Genomic DNA, 14,341 nt, shown 5'->3' with positions numbered 1-14,341 from the left:
ACACACACACACACACACACACACACACACACACACACACACAGCATAAACCCATAAGGACAAAGAAAACAGAATAGATTTTTTAAAATCTGAAAAGCAGATAAATAATGAGAACCAATGTAACAGACCCAATAAATTGAAATCTAAGTAAAGGAGCTCAGAAACAGGCAGATTCATAAAGAAGGCTCAGAAACTGGACATGCTGAATCTCTCAAACAGAGGAAGACTGGCTGAAAGGCTGTAAAAAGAAGCAGTAAGACTACAAATTGCCTCCCGCACTCTAAGCAGTTATGCAATTCACTCTCCCTCAACACAGCAGAAAATTGAACATTCCCTGTCTGAAGAAGCCAAACCAGACTGGTACATTATCCTTGACAAGAAACCAGCTTGACAAGAAAACACACCTATAGGTAGGTACCAGCAAATTGGAGTGGGGGTGGGGGGTGGACATCCCCAACAGAAAAACCCAGCCAGAAACGATTACAGGAAAGTCTATCAAGGTGCTGTACATACCAGAACCTCTAATCAGCTTTTGAGTGCCTTATTTGTAAATAGGAACAAACAGCCCAAAATTACCTAACATTTGACATAAACTTCTAACATAAAAGCCAAAGAAAAAAACAAACAAAAATAATTCAGCAGAAATAGAAATAAGAGAACGGGAAAATAGGAGTTGGCTTTTAAAAAAGCTATCAGTAAGTAATATCCTTAGAGAGGTAAGATGGTGCATTCAATGAAACAAGAATAAAAGGCTATAAAAATACTTAAAAGAACAAAATAAGGACTCACAGACGTTTGATATAAGATAGCACATATTAAAAGCTCAACTTGGCCAGATGTGGTAGCTCATGCCTGTAATACCCAACATTTAGGGAAGCCTAGGCAGGAGAATCATTTGAGCTCAGGAGTTCAAGGATACAGTGAGTTACCATTACACCACTGCACTCCAGTCTGGGTGACAGAGCAAGACCCTGTCTCTAAGAGGAGAAGCCCAACAGAAGGACTGGAGGTAACACTGAGAAAATGCCCCATAGAAAAGATAAAAAGGGCAGGGCGCAGTGGCTCATGCCTATAATCCCAACACTTTGGGAGGCCAAGGTGGGAAGATCGCTTGAGCTCAGGAGTTTGAGGGCAGCCTGGGTAATGTAGTGACAACTGTCTCAAAAAAAAAAAAAAAAATTTAAATTAGCCAGGCATGGTGGCACACGCCTGTAGTCCTACCTACATTCCAGCCCAGGAGACAGAGCGAGATCTTATCAAAAAAGATAAAAGCACAGAGATGGAAAATCGGAGAAAAAACATGAGAAAGTAAAAATCAGTCCTGGGAGAAACATGTAAATAACAGGAACTCAAGAAAAAAAAAAACAGCAGCTATGTAGCAAGCTGAGAGTGTCCAGATCAGAACAGGTTAGAGGCCCCCAGAAAGGATGCCTCCAGGGATGACAACGAAATAAAATTATCTTAGGTTTTTCTATGTAAGAAATATGTATTAAGAGACACCCTTATGAAGGGTATGGGAAGACTTAAAAGTTCCAAGAAAATTAAATGAAAATACAAATGAAGGCTGGGCACGGTGGCTCACGTCTGTTATCCCAACACTTTGGGAGGCTAAGGCGGGTGGATCACTTGAGGTCAGGAGTTTGAAACCAGCCTGGCCAACATGGTGAAACACCATCTCTACTAAAAATATTTAAAAAAAAAAAAAAAAAAAAAATTAGCTGGGGGGGGGGGCAGGGGCCTGTAATCCCCGCTACTTGGGAGGCTGAGGCAGGAGAATCGCTTGAACCCAGGAGGTGGAGGTTGCAGTGAGCCGAGATTGCGCCACTGCACTCCTGCCTGGGTGACAGAGCGAGACTCAATCCCTAAAAGGAAAAAAAAACAAAAATAAAATACAAATGAAATAATTATTAACTTCTGGCAGGCGGGAGGAGACCTGGGATTCCTTGTCATCACCACTATTATTATCTTTTCATTTGGTGGGGACCAAAATTAGTGGGATAATTTTTAGCCCTGAAGGGAGAGATATACTCTGTTCTGCATCCATTTGTTGGTAACCTTTTAGAGAAAGATGATTCCAAAGAAAGTTCAATCCTTTTTTTTTTTTTTTTAAATAAAGGTAGGAAATAAGGTCATCTTCAAGTGTGAAGAAACATCTTCTCTTACTGGATGACTTCAAGCACACTACATGGTAAACACAAATAGGTAATTTCCACTTCTCCTTGTGTATCCAACGCCCTCCTAATTTCAGTAAACCACATGACCGAAATCCAAAAATGACAACTTACATTCTCTAACAAATTGACAGCTCTACCTCAAATCATATCTACATAAAGCATGTTCTTCAGGACTCTGCTATATTACGTCACCTTTTCAGAGGCCCTCTCAGACCCCACTACCTAAATCCACCACACCATCACTACCCCTGATTCCCAACACTCTCCCCACCCACCTTCCCTTGTTATCTCTCTGACACTTATCAACCTCTCATACGCTATATTTTCTACTTTTCTCTCCTCAACCAGAGGGTCAGCTTCATGAATGCAGAAAATCTTGCCTGTTTTAGACTCAGCTATATCCCCAGACCTTAAGTAAGTAGGTAGGTATTCAGTAAGCATGTGTTGAATGAATGAATGAATGAATGAATGAATGAGGCACCAAATGGCATACTGAACCAAACTATGAATTATTCATTTTCTCCTCTCTGTCAAAAGCTGTGTTATTCCCCTTCCCTTTTACACTCTTTTGTACCCTTCCTACCCTAATGATGAACTATAGGATATACACTTAAAAGCAGAGGTACTTTATTTCTGTCATATTTTTCTAGACTAGTCAGGGAACCCAGTGTCTTTGGAGAAAAATACATTCTGCTTTCTAGACATCAGACTTACAAAAGATTATCTGCACACAACTCACCCACAATTTTGAACAACCCATGCGTTTTTATTTACGAGGTCTTCTCAAGAACTACAGTAAAATGCTTAAGAAAACTGAACAGTTATGTTACTCAATCTCCCAATCTTCATGTTATTCCTATGAGATCCTTCACATCTGCTAGGGTAACCAAATTATGGGACGAAGTTTAATAATGAACATCCAATTCAGACACAAAACAATTCTGACAGTAACTGTCCTCAGTAACCACTAATCCATAATGCACGCTAGATATTCTGGAACACTGCTTGACTAGGTCCCTTTAAATAAAAACTTTAAAATTTTACCTCTTCTCGAAGCTGCCGTTCTCGTTCTTCCTCTAGTTTTTGGATTTCGGCCAACGACAGTGTGGCCTGGGACTGACATGCTGTTGTATTGGACTGCTGGCCCCACGTTGAAGAAGAGGGAAGCTAACAAAAAAGGAAAGGCAGGAAAGTTCATGAGGAAATGTGGACAGGAAACAAAGAAGCAATAATGCATTATGTACACCCAGAACAAATGCATTTCTGTCAACTTCATTTACCACATTCAATTCAAATTTCCTTCTTCATTGCTTTTACTTACTATCCGCTCAGTTAGCTCCTTTTGCTTAAGTTTTTGTCACTGCTCCAAACCTAAGTTTATTTAAGACAACTTATAATACACATATACACTTATATTTGATCTAACACTTGGTGACAACAAATTTGTTACATCTGGTACTGACATAAACAGCAATATACAACCATAAAGAGGAGTAAACAAAAGAATCACTAAATTGGCTTAAGGATTTTTTAACTGACAAAAGCAACAAAGGACATGATATGCTGCTGTCCAGTGAAAGGGTTAAGGGCATGATTTCTGAGGGTAGCACCGTGAGATTTCTCATCTCATGAGAGATGCTGGCATAGTTCTTGATCAGCCTTTATGAAAGGGAGCCCCTGTTAACCAGGCTGTAGCTTCTAGTCATGAACATTAAGCTGCTTTTAACCAATAATTTTATTTTTCCCATCCCTTAAGATTATTGACTAAAATAGAGTATAAATATCTGGGTCCTAAATATTTCAATATTCTCAAAGCCTGATTATTCTCAGAGAAACCCTTGATCTTCCTGGCCAGAAAAAGATACACTTTTAATACTGAGGCATCAAACAAGTAAACACAATAAAAAAGAAACCTAACCAGACTTAAAAAATGTATTTAATAAAAATGATACATGTATATAGATCAAAACAAATAAAATGCCAAACAGTCCCCCAAAAGAATGGACCTACAGCAGAAATCTGTAACAGTGGATATTGATAGGATAAAAGGTATAAACAGTTTAAACCACCACTGATATTGCCAAACAACTCATCAAATGAATGTCTTCAACACTAGTGAACATAATCAACCCTTAACATTTTTTGGCCAATAAGATAGACAATAGGGCATTTCTCTCAAAATGCACCTGCCCTGGGGTTGGGGAGGGGTGCAGAGGGAAGTTAACAAAGACTGGGGGAAGGAGGTGTTGAGAGGCAAAACTGAGCAAAAATTAACTTTTTCTCCATAGGAAATGACTCATTTGAAGGCACTATCAAGATCAAGTAAGGCAGTAGATCTCAAACTGGCAGCATAACCTGAAGGGACCTATAAAAATATAGAGGCCCTGGCTCCACCACATGTAATCAATCAGAAGATCAGAAGGGAAGGCAGGAGAATCAGCATATTTTAATCATTCTGATGCAGCCAGTAACCACTGATGCTTTCTAATATCACAGTAGATGTGTCACCCCATGATAACCAGGAAACAATCTTTCAAGCCCGCTTCAGCAGAACTCAGTCAGCACCGGGAATAGAGGTAATGCCTCCAGAAATGGCCGTCTATCCTCACGGGCACCTCTGAGAATCTTCCTATTGCTGTGCCAATATATATTTATTCTCTCTCTCCTCCCTGGCCCTACTCTCTATTTCTCTCTTTATAACACACACATACATACGCATACACACATACACACACACATATACATACACACACACTCTCTCTAGGTATACATACACACAAAATATATACTCCATATTTCATAGATCTGCTCTCTAAGGTAACTGCAGACCAAACTTAAGTATTCCTTATATAGACTTATGTCTGTTGATAGCTTTCATTTTCCTTAAATCTTCCTTGTACATCAGAAATAATATCCCAGAACTCTTTCAACATTGCCTCATGACACTTACCAGCCCAACCATCACCCTATAATGCCCACTCAGGAGAACTGCAGTGTGTCAATCATGCTTCTCAGAACAAACTTTTGACAAATCAAAAGCCAACAGGGACCCCTGAATGCCTACCATCCTTCACTGATTTTTGAAACTATATTCTTCTTGTTCTGCCCTAACATTGCTACCTTACATTTCAACACTGGTTTTGCTTTAAGAAATAACTGTTTCACTGTCAGAATGACAGCATGAGGAACTGCATGGACCTGCTCCCTGGCAAAACTGGTGAAGATCATTTTTAAAATAATCATTTAAACTCTCTGACTGGCAGCAGGGCCTCACACCTGTAATCCCAGCACTTTGGGAGGCCGAGGCAGGTGATCACTTGAGGTGAGAATTTTGACATCAGCCTGGCCAACATGGCAAAACCCTATCTCTACTAAAAATAAAAAAACATAGCTGGGTGTGGTGGCGCACACCTGTAATCCAGCTACTCGGGAGGCTGAGGCAGGAAGATCGCTGAGGTGGAGGTTGCAGTGAGCCGAGATTGTGCCACTGCACTCCAGCCGGGGCAGCAGAGCCAGACCCTGTCTCAAAAAAATAAATAAAGTCTCTGGTAATACTCCTAAGGGCATAGAGCAAATGAAAAAGAAAAAAAAAAAGTTTATTCAAGAGTATTTGCTAAAATCAGTAAGAACAGCAAGAATTTGTGACACTTAAACCAAGACCTACTCTCTCCTTCTCTCCTCCCAGCTTAATGAGACAAAAACTCCATTCTACACTGGTATAGTCAAGACACGGCTCCCTTCTCCCCTCAGTCATCAGTCAGCAGGCTTTCTTCCTGGGAAAAGCACACTGGTGTGTCTCACCCTGATGCTGGTTACCTGTGACAAATGCTAAGTTCCAAACAAGTGCAACTGATGTGGGGGCTCTCTTCTTGTGCCCAGCCCCACTCATAGGATGGAAACTCTTGACCACAGCAATACCAATACTAGGGCCGTGATCACCAATAGGGCTGGCTGGGCCAAGCCACCAGGAGAAGCAAGCCAAGAAGACCTGAGGCTACTATTCTGCTCACGCTTCAGCAAATGTTAGAGGAAAGCAGACTACTGTGCCCACTTCCAGAGCTGACTGAGAGATTTTTGTCTGAAGGTAGGAGTGTAGGAAACAGGTAGAAAACAGAAAGCTCCAGGTTTCTTCCCAAGGAACTGACTTTATTTGCAACAGATAGTGGAGGAGTTCAAGCCTAATGGTGTTTTCAGAAACAGTAGAAGTTGGGGTAAAAGGCAATTGGGAGGAAACTGGTAGATTCATAGGAGATACAGGCTAAACTGTAGGAGGCTGCTACCTTATCTGAGAAAACTAGTTAAAGAAAACTGGAAGAAATCCTCCCGGAGTCAAAACAAATTTCATATATAGACCTCAGGAGCTATTTTTTCAAAGAAACCTGAATTTAAGTGGATCAGTCTGTCAGTGTATGTCCCAAGGGACTTTTTTTTTCCTTTTTTGGAGACAGGGTCTTACTCCGTCATCCAGGTTGGAGTGCAGTGGTGTGATTTTGGCTCACTACAACCTCCGTCTTCCATGTTCAAGCAATCTTCCCACCTCAGCCTCCCAAGTAGCTGGGACCACAGGCACACATCACCACGCCTGAATAAATTTTTGTACTGTTTTTTTTTTGGTAGAGATGGGGTTTCACCATGTTGCTCAGGCTCGTCCTGAATTCCTGGGCTCCAGCAATCCACCAGCCTTGGCCTCCCAAAGTGCTGGGATTATAGGCGTGAGCCACTGCACCCAGCCCAGGACAATTTTAACCCATTTCCCATCTGCCTCGAGAATATTTGCTGGCAGCACGTGCAGCTGCAGCATTTACCTAGAGCTAACTTGCAGGGGTTTTTATCTAGATCCTTTGGCATCTGTTTTCTGTTCCAACAAGCTGTCCTAACTGCATCAGTGCTGTTTGGATGTAATTCTCTAAAAAGCATTTAGGGGTAAGGTTAGGACTGTAATCCCAGAGTTACCTCAGGGTCAGCGCTGCAGCCACATGTACCACCAGGAATATTCTCAGGGCAAACAGGAAACGGGTTACGAACAACAGAGCAATCGTCTAGCAATAAGTGGAGTGAAATAGCTGAGTGTAGAAAAGACAATCAAAGAGAGCCCTGCCAAACCCAATGTCACCTCGGAGTTACTCTGGGCACACCCAGTGCTGTACCCCCGGCATGGGCAACAGCAAAGTCTTCAACATGGTCAGGGGGAGGAGGGGAGAGTTGGACTCCACTAAAATAATCTATCCAGTCACAAAACAAATAAACAAACAAGTAAGAAAATCAAGCTGGAAGGGGCGAATGGAGATACCCAGAGTTGCTACAAGACATTATCAAAAAGTCCAGCTGCCAATAAAAAATTACGAGACATGCAAGAAACAGGAAAGTATAACCTATACACTGGGGGAAAAAAGCAGGAAACAAAAACTGCCTGTGACAATGAACAAGATGTCAGACTTAACAAAGACTTCACATATGTTATAAAAGCTATTTCAGGGAACCTAAGAAAGCTATGACTAAAGTAGTAAAGGAAGGTATGATGACAGTGTCACACCAAATAAAGAATATTGATAAAGAGATAGATAGATGATATTTTTTAAAAAACCAAAAGGAAATTCTGGAGTACCGAAGTATAATAAATGAAATTAAAAACTCTGCCCGTCAATGGAGGATTGGATAAAGAAAATGTGGTGTTTATATAAAGCATGGAATGCTACTCAGCCACAAAAAAGAATGAAATCTTGTCTTTCACAGCAACACAGATGGAACCGGAGGCTATTATCCTAAGTAAGGTAACCCAGAAACAGAAAGTCAAATACTACATGTTCTCACTTAAAAGTTGGGGCTAAACAGTGGATACAAACAGGCATACGAAGTGGAATAATGGACACTGGAGACCCCAAAAGCTGGGAGAATAGGAGGTAAGTAAGGGGTGAATAATCCAGTATCCTACTGGATACAATGCTCACTATTTAGGAGATAAGTACACAAAAAGCCCGGACTTCACCACTATGCAATGTATGCAATTAAGAACCTACACTTGTATGCCCTAAATATATATAAAAATTGTTTAGTTAAAAAAAAAATCCCTAGAGGTACACTACAGTATATCTGAACTGGCAAAAGAAAGAAATAAACTTAAAGATAGATCAATACAGATTACACAAAGAACAGAGACGAACACGAAGAAAACTGAAGACAGCCTTAGAGAAATGAGACACCACTAAGTGCATGAAGTACATCAACATAAGCATCACTCAAGTGCCTGAAGGAGAGAGAGAAAGGAACAGAACACATAACTGAAGAAACAATGGCTAAAAACTTCTCCAATTTATAGAAAAACATTAATCTACACATCCAGGAAGCGCCATGAATTCTGAGTAGATTAAACACAAGGAGACCCATAAACAGATATGTCATAGTAAAAATGCTGAAAGCCAGACTGTTTGGAAGTTATCTTTTTTTCAAGAATCCTTTCCAAACTTCCCAGATGGACAGTGGTTCTCACATTTTAGAGAGCATGGGTTTGTTTAAATACAAGATTTCTCAGTTCTACCCCTAGAGGTTCTGATTCAATAGGTCTGGGGTGTGAATCCGGACATCTCACAAGTTCCCAAGCGACGGAACTCTGAGAATGACTGACTCCATGCCACCTCTCCCACTACATTCACCATACTATATTCTACTTTCTGGTTTACATATCTAACCTGTGAGTTCCTTAAAGATAGGGGACACTAAACCTTACTGCTCACTGCAGACCCAGCATGAAGTTAGCAGACCCTGCCATAAATCTGCTCCTCCCTTCCCAATTACTCCAATTCCATCAACAGTTCCACTACCTTCTCAGTCCTGAAACTTATTCTGGCAGGCACCCCAGCTTCTGCCTTCCTCCCTCAGCTCCAGAGAGTAATTAAGTCTTGCTGACTGCTATCAGGCCAGCTCCCTCCTGCTGGCCTCTCCTATTCATTCACACCAGCACCAACATAGCCTCTTTACTGGGCTGTGTTTACCCAGTATTCACTTTCTCCTTGTTAAAAAAAAAAAAAAAAAAAAAGGTTTGAATCCTCCTTAAAACAACACTTTGTATATATCACCTCTTAATGTAACTTTCAATAAATGCCCATGGCCAACTCTGTTTCAAGCCCTATATTCTAGTTCCCATTCACACATATGAATGTTTACATGCCTATATTTTTAAGTTTGTGAGCTCTCTGGGAGCAACTGCCTTGTCTCATTTATCTTTGTCTCAGCAGTGCTGAACTGGTATAGAATAGGCACTCCGGTGTTTACTGGGCCACATCAAATTTACGAACCAAACAGATTTACATGTTTTGCCTGCATTATTGCTCATGTCCTATCCTCTTGTTTACTCCTCTCTCATTTAAATGCCTAATACAAAGTACGTGCATTATATACCTTATTGATGATCAAAAAACCAAAGTAGTAATATTCAATGATAAAGAAAGTGCTGGGCACAGTGGTTCATGCCTGTAATCCCAGCACTTTGGGAGGCTGAGGTGAGCAGACTGCTTGAGTCCAGAAGTTCAAGCCTGGGAAACATAGTGAAACACCATCTCTAATAAAAACATAAAAAACTAGTTAGGTGTGGCGGCGCGCGCCTGTAGTCTCAGCCATTGGGGAAGCTGAGGTGGGAGGATCGTATGAGCTGCCCAGGAAGTCAAGGTTACAGTGAACCAAGATCATGCCACTGCACTCTAGCCTGGGTGATGGGAGTGAGTCCCAGTCTCAAAAATAAATAAATAATTTCAAATACTTTAATATAAAAAAAGGAAAGAAAGAAAGTACAGTTTTACTTCTACTGGTACAGCCAGCACCTACCTAACTAAAAAATGTTAGCAAGGAGCTCCTAAGGTTGATGCCTCGGGCTTTACCTTCATCTGCGCCAGCTGTTGTTGCTGCTGTTGCTGCTGCAACCTCCGGAGAGCCTCTTGCTGCTGCTGCCTCTGGCGCATTAACTCCTTCTGCCGTTGGACCTCCAGCTCCTTCCTCTTCCGTTCTTCTTCCTCATGCCGGAGTCTGGCTGCCTCCTCTTCCATCCGCAGCCGGTTCTCCTCTAATCGACGCTGGGCTTCTTCTTCTTCCCGGGCCCATTTTGCAGCCTCCTCTTCCTTTCCAGAAGGAAAAATTAAAGAGATAAAAATTGTATTAATTGTGGAGGGAAAAAATCTGACTCACTTTTGAAAGCTTCTGTCAAATGGCTATAGAAATGATAGAGAAAGCAGAAACTGTTCATGATGGCGCAAGGTAGAAGCAACTTTTCTTTTAAAATATATTTATAGTAGCCACAAAGGCCTGGTATGCTTACAGGATGAAATTTTAATTAAAGGACTACCACTTTAAACATGTGCAGTCAAAGCCCTGATCTCGAAGCAGCTCACCATCAACTGCAAGAACGTCTCCTGGAAACACTGCTTCAACATCTGAGGTGAGCAAGCCTTTCAGGGTGCTGAGCGCTAAGAGCTACCAATACCTTGTAAGGATGCTGATTACCATGAAAGCATCAGCCAGTTCTAGAACCAAAGCAACTTTCCAAGACCACAGAATTCCATCCTTGGCTCTTGCCCTGTGGCTTATAGGCCCTTCAGAACACCTCTCCTCAACCAGTCCTCCACCATCTACTACATTTGCCCTCACCTGGACTCATTTTCCTTCTGCTTCCTTCCCTCAAAACCATTCCACTGTGCCCTGCGAAACTCATTTCACTAAGAAATTCCCTTCATCTGTGCAGTCTGTCTGCTGTGCCTGCAATGCTTTGTCTTACCCATAATCACATTCCTCTATTTCATCCTCTAAAACGTAGGTCAGAGAGAAGTCAGCCACTCGGAGACTCGCCTAGCCTTTAGGAGGTATACTTCACCTTTGCCTTTTGATTAAGGTCAACTATACCCTGTCCTTATCTATTTGCTTCTAGTCCACCTATGGCAGCTCCTGCTTCTACCTGTTCAACAACTACTACCTTTGTCAGGCTCCTTCCTTGTAGACAAAGCCTCCTGCCACATCAAAGGTTTAAAATGTCAGATTTTGCTTTTAAGCTTCCAGTGTAACTAGGGGTAGTCATGTGATCCAATTGGAGTCAAAGAGATGTCTACTGGGAGACCTCTAAGGAAGAAATTTTTCCCAGATAAAAGGAAGAAAGCATGAGAGAAGGACCATTCCCTATTTGGATACCGGTTGCAAATAGTGTGATACCCAAAACTCTTAACCATGACGTGAAACATCTGAACTCAAAAGTCAACACACCAGGAAATGGCAGAGGAGGAATACGCAAAGGCTGTCAATCCTTAATAGCATTCACTGAGTCACTGAAGCAAGTGTATAACAGGCTGATGGGCAGACCTCCTTAGAGTGTGAGGCAACAATTTCATTTATTATTTAAACTACCTTAGATGGGTATTTTTATTTTGGAGCTGAAAGTATCCTAATGATGGCGCTTACTTCTTGTATATTCATCACACACATAGGCTGTGCTTCTTGAGAACAGAAATAATTTCTCAAAAAGTCTTACACTCCACCAGAAAACAAGCACAATAACTAGCATGTAGTACATTAACTAAACATGTTAACTGTTAAATGAATAAACCAAAGAATGAATCAACACACAATCTAACTTGGAAGCTATCTATCTCTAATAGAATTCAGGTTTCTGAAAAAGCTCAATTTAGAACACAGGCAAAAGCAAGCAAAACTCTACATTCTTAAGTGTGGACTGCACAGAGGGACTTCCAAGGAGTCAGTACAGTTCTGACTTACAGTACTACTTACAGTAGTAAGGGGGAAAGTAACTTACAGTGGAGAAACCTGACAAACACTACTTTAGCCAAGTGATCAAGGTCTATATCAGCAGTCCCAAACCATGCTGGCAACACGTGTACCCCTTGATTTGATGTGAAGAAAATGCCACCTTGCCTCTGTGATCTTCCTCCCAAATACCCATAGCCCAGTCTATTCATGAGAAAAACTTCAGATAAATTCCTATCAAGGGGTACCCTATAATATACTAACCAATATTTCTTAAAACTGTCAAGGTCATCAAAAACAAGGAAAGTCTAAGAAACTGTCATGGCCAAGAAGGGCCCAAAGAGACATGACAGCTAAATGCAATATGATATTCTCTTTTTTTACAAGTTATTATCATTATTTTTTCTTTGTAGAGACAAGGTCTCGCTATGTTGCTCAGGATCTTCTCAAACTCCTGGCCTCAGCGATCCTTCTGCCTCAGCCTCTTGAGTCACGGGAATTACAAGTGTTAGCCACTGTGCCCAGCTAATATGATATTCTGAATGGAATCCTGGAACAGAAAAGGACATTAGGGAAAAGCTTTAAAATCTCAATAAACAATGGATGTTAGTTAATAATAATGCATCAGTACTGGTTTATCAGTTGTAACAAATGTACCATACTCATGTAAGACACATTAATAGTAGGGGAAACTGTGTGCAAGGGGAAATATGGAAGTTCTGTGTATTATATTCCCAGTTTCTCTGAAAATCTAACATTGTTCTAAAAATAAACTCTATCAATAAAAAAAAACTATGTTCTTAAACATTAAAATAAAATAATTTGGGGGTTCTAGTTTCTTGTAATGACAGAGTACCATGGTTGGACTAACTGTCACACATGTAATTATAAAAGCTGAACTAAATACCAATGAACTAAAAACAGAAAAAAAAGAACAGGTATACTGAGCCAGTCCCAGTGGTTTGCGCCTGTAATCCCAACTACTAAGGAAGCTGAAGCGAGAGGGTCACATGAGGCCAGGAATTTGAGACCAGACTGGGCAATACAGTGAGACCCCTGTCTCCAAAAACATAAAGTAAAAATTAGCCAGGCATGGGGCATGTGCCTGCAGTCCCAGGTACTTGAGAGGCTGAGACAGGAGGATCGCTTGAGCCCAGGAGTACAAGGTTGTAGTGAGTTATAATCACACCACTGCACTCTAGCCTGGGCGACAGAGTGGGACGTCGTCAATAAAAACAAACAAACAAACAAACAACACCAGACAGAAATCAAAGAAGAGTATACCCTTCCCCGCCCGCCACCTGTCTATTAATCAAAAAGCATACTGTTGAAAAAATACATGTAAGATTTTTATTTACGTTTTGCCTAAGGGCACTCCCCTATTCACCAGCAACGGACTCGAAGTGTTACTAGCAGTTCTGGTGGTCAAAAGGGAGAGTTCTGGGATAGACAAGCAGACATTAACCTGGGGGAAAATTTGGAAGGGGGACCATCAGGAAGAAGGGAACCAGAAAAGAGATGAGCCCCCAAATCTGCAGAAATCCTTGGCTGGCTCACAAACTACAGGCATGAAGTAGACCTCGGGATCAAGCTAAAAGGTGCAGCTGGAAGCTGGAAAAACTCAGTAACTGAGATTAGAGATTTCTGCTGCTCTACCATGAGTGCGGTGCAATGCTGAAGACTGAATTCACCAAGGTAAGTGCCAGCCAGAACTAAACTCTCTCTTTAAAGGGACAAACCAGAATGCATAATCTCTATAATCTACCATTCAGAATGTTCCTTATACAATTTTTTTATTATAAAAATCACTAGATATACACAAAAATGGAATAAGGAAACAATATATACCATGCAAACACCAAAGACAACTAGAATGGCAACCTTAACATCAATTTAATAGACTTTAAGACAAGGAATACAATCAGAGGTAAATAGGAAAATTTCGTAATGATAAAAGGTTCACTAAGAAGACAGAACTATATAAATATATATGCGAGTAATAACGGAGCCTCAAGACACAAGAGCAAATACTAACATCTAAAGGGAGAAATGAACAAATCAAAAACTGCAGTTTCAGATTTTAGCATCTGTTTTCTTAAGATGAAAATGCACGGCTAATTTTGAAAAAATTGTAGCATCTCTCCCAGGAATCAATATGACAACTAGATAAAAATTAAGGATATAAAATATTTAAATGTTATCAGCCACCCTGACCTAATTGTCATTCATGAAACACTACACTCAACAATTGAGAAATATAGATTCTTTACAAATGTAGGAGGCCAGGCTTGGTAGCTCCTGCCTATAACTCTAGCACTTTGGGGGGCTGAGGCAGGAGGATTGTTTGAGGCCAGGAATTCAAGACCAGCCTGGGCAATATCGCAAGACCCCATCTCTACACACTCTATATATTTTTAATTTTTTTCCTT

General features: G+C 40.9%; 1 protein-coding gene across 1 annotated transcript in view; it reads right to left on the bottom strand.

The window, feature by feature from the left end:
- The window catches only part of GIGYF2 (GRB10 interacting GYF protein 2), a gene marked incomplete at its 5' end in the record, with an annotated part of 108,841 nt that overhangs the window by 16,556 nt on the left and 77,944 nt on the right, over positions 1-14,341 (bottom strand). Inside the window, 2 exons of the mRNA XM_017859364.1 lie at positions 3,219-3,341; positions 10,046-10,282. Coding sequence (XP_017714853.1) covers positions 3,219-3,341; positions 10,046-10,282 — 360 coding nt within the window. The remainder of the gene's footprint in view (positions 1-3,218; positions 3,342-10,045; positions 10,283-14,341) is intronic.

This window comes from Rhinopithecus bieti, unplaced genomic scaffold (genome assembly GCF_001698545.2).
Source record: "Rhinopithecus bieti isolate Rb0 unplaced genomic scaffold, ASM169854v2 scaffold_50517, whole genome shotgun sequence".
Taxonomy (NCBI): domain Eukaryota; kingdom Metazoa; phylum Chordata; class Mammalia; order Primates; family Cercopithecidae; genus Rhinopithecus; species Rhinopithecus bieti.
This window is presented reverse-complemented; position numbering and strand designations above follow the sequence as displayed.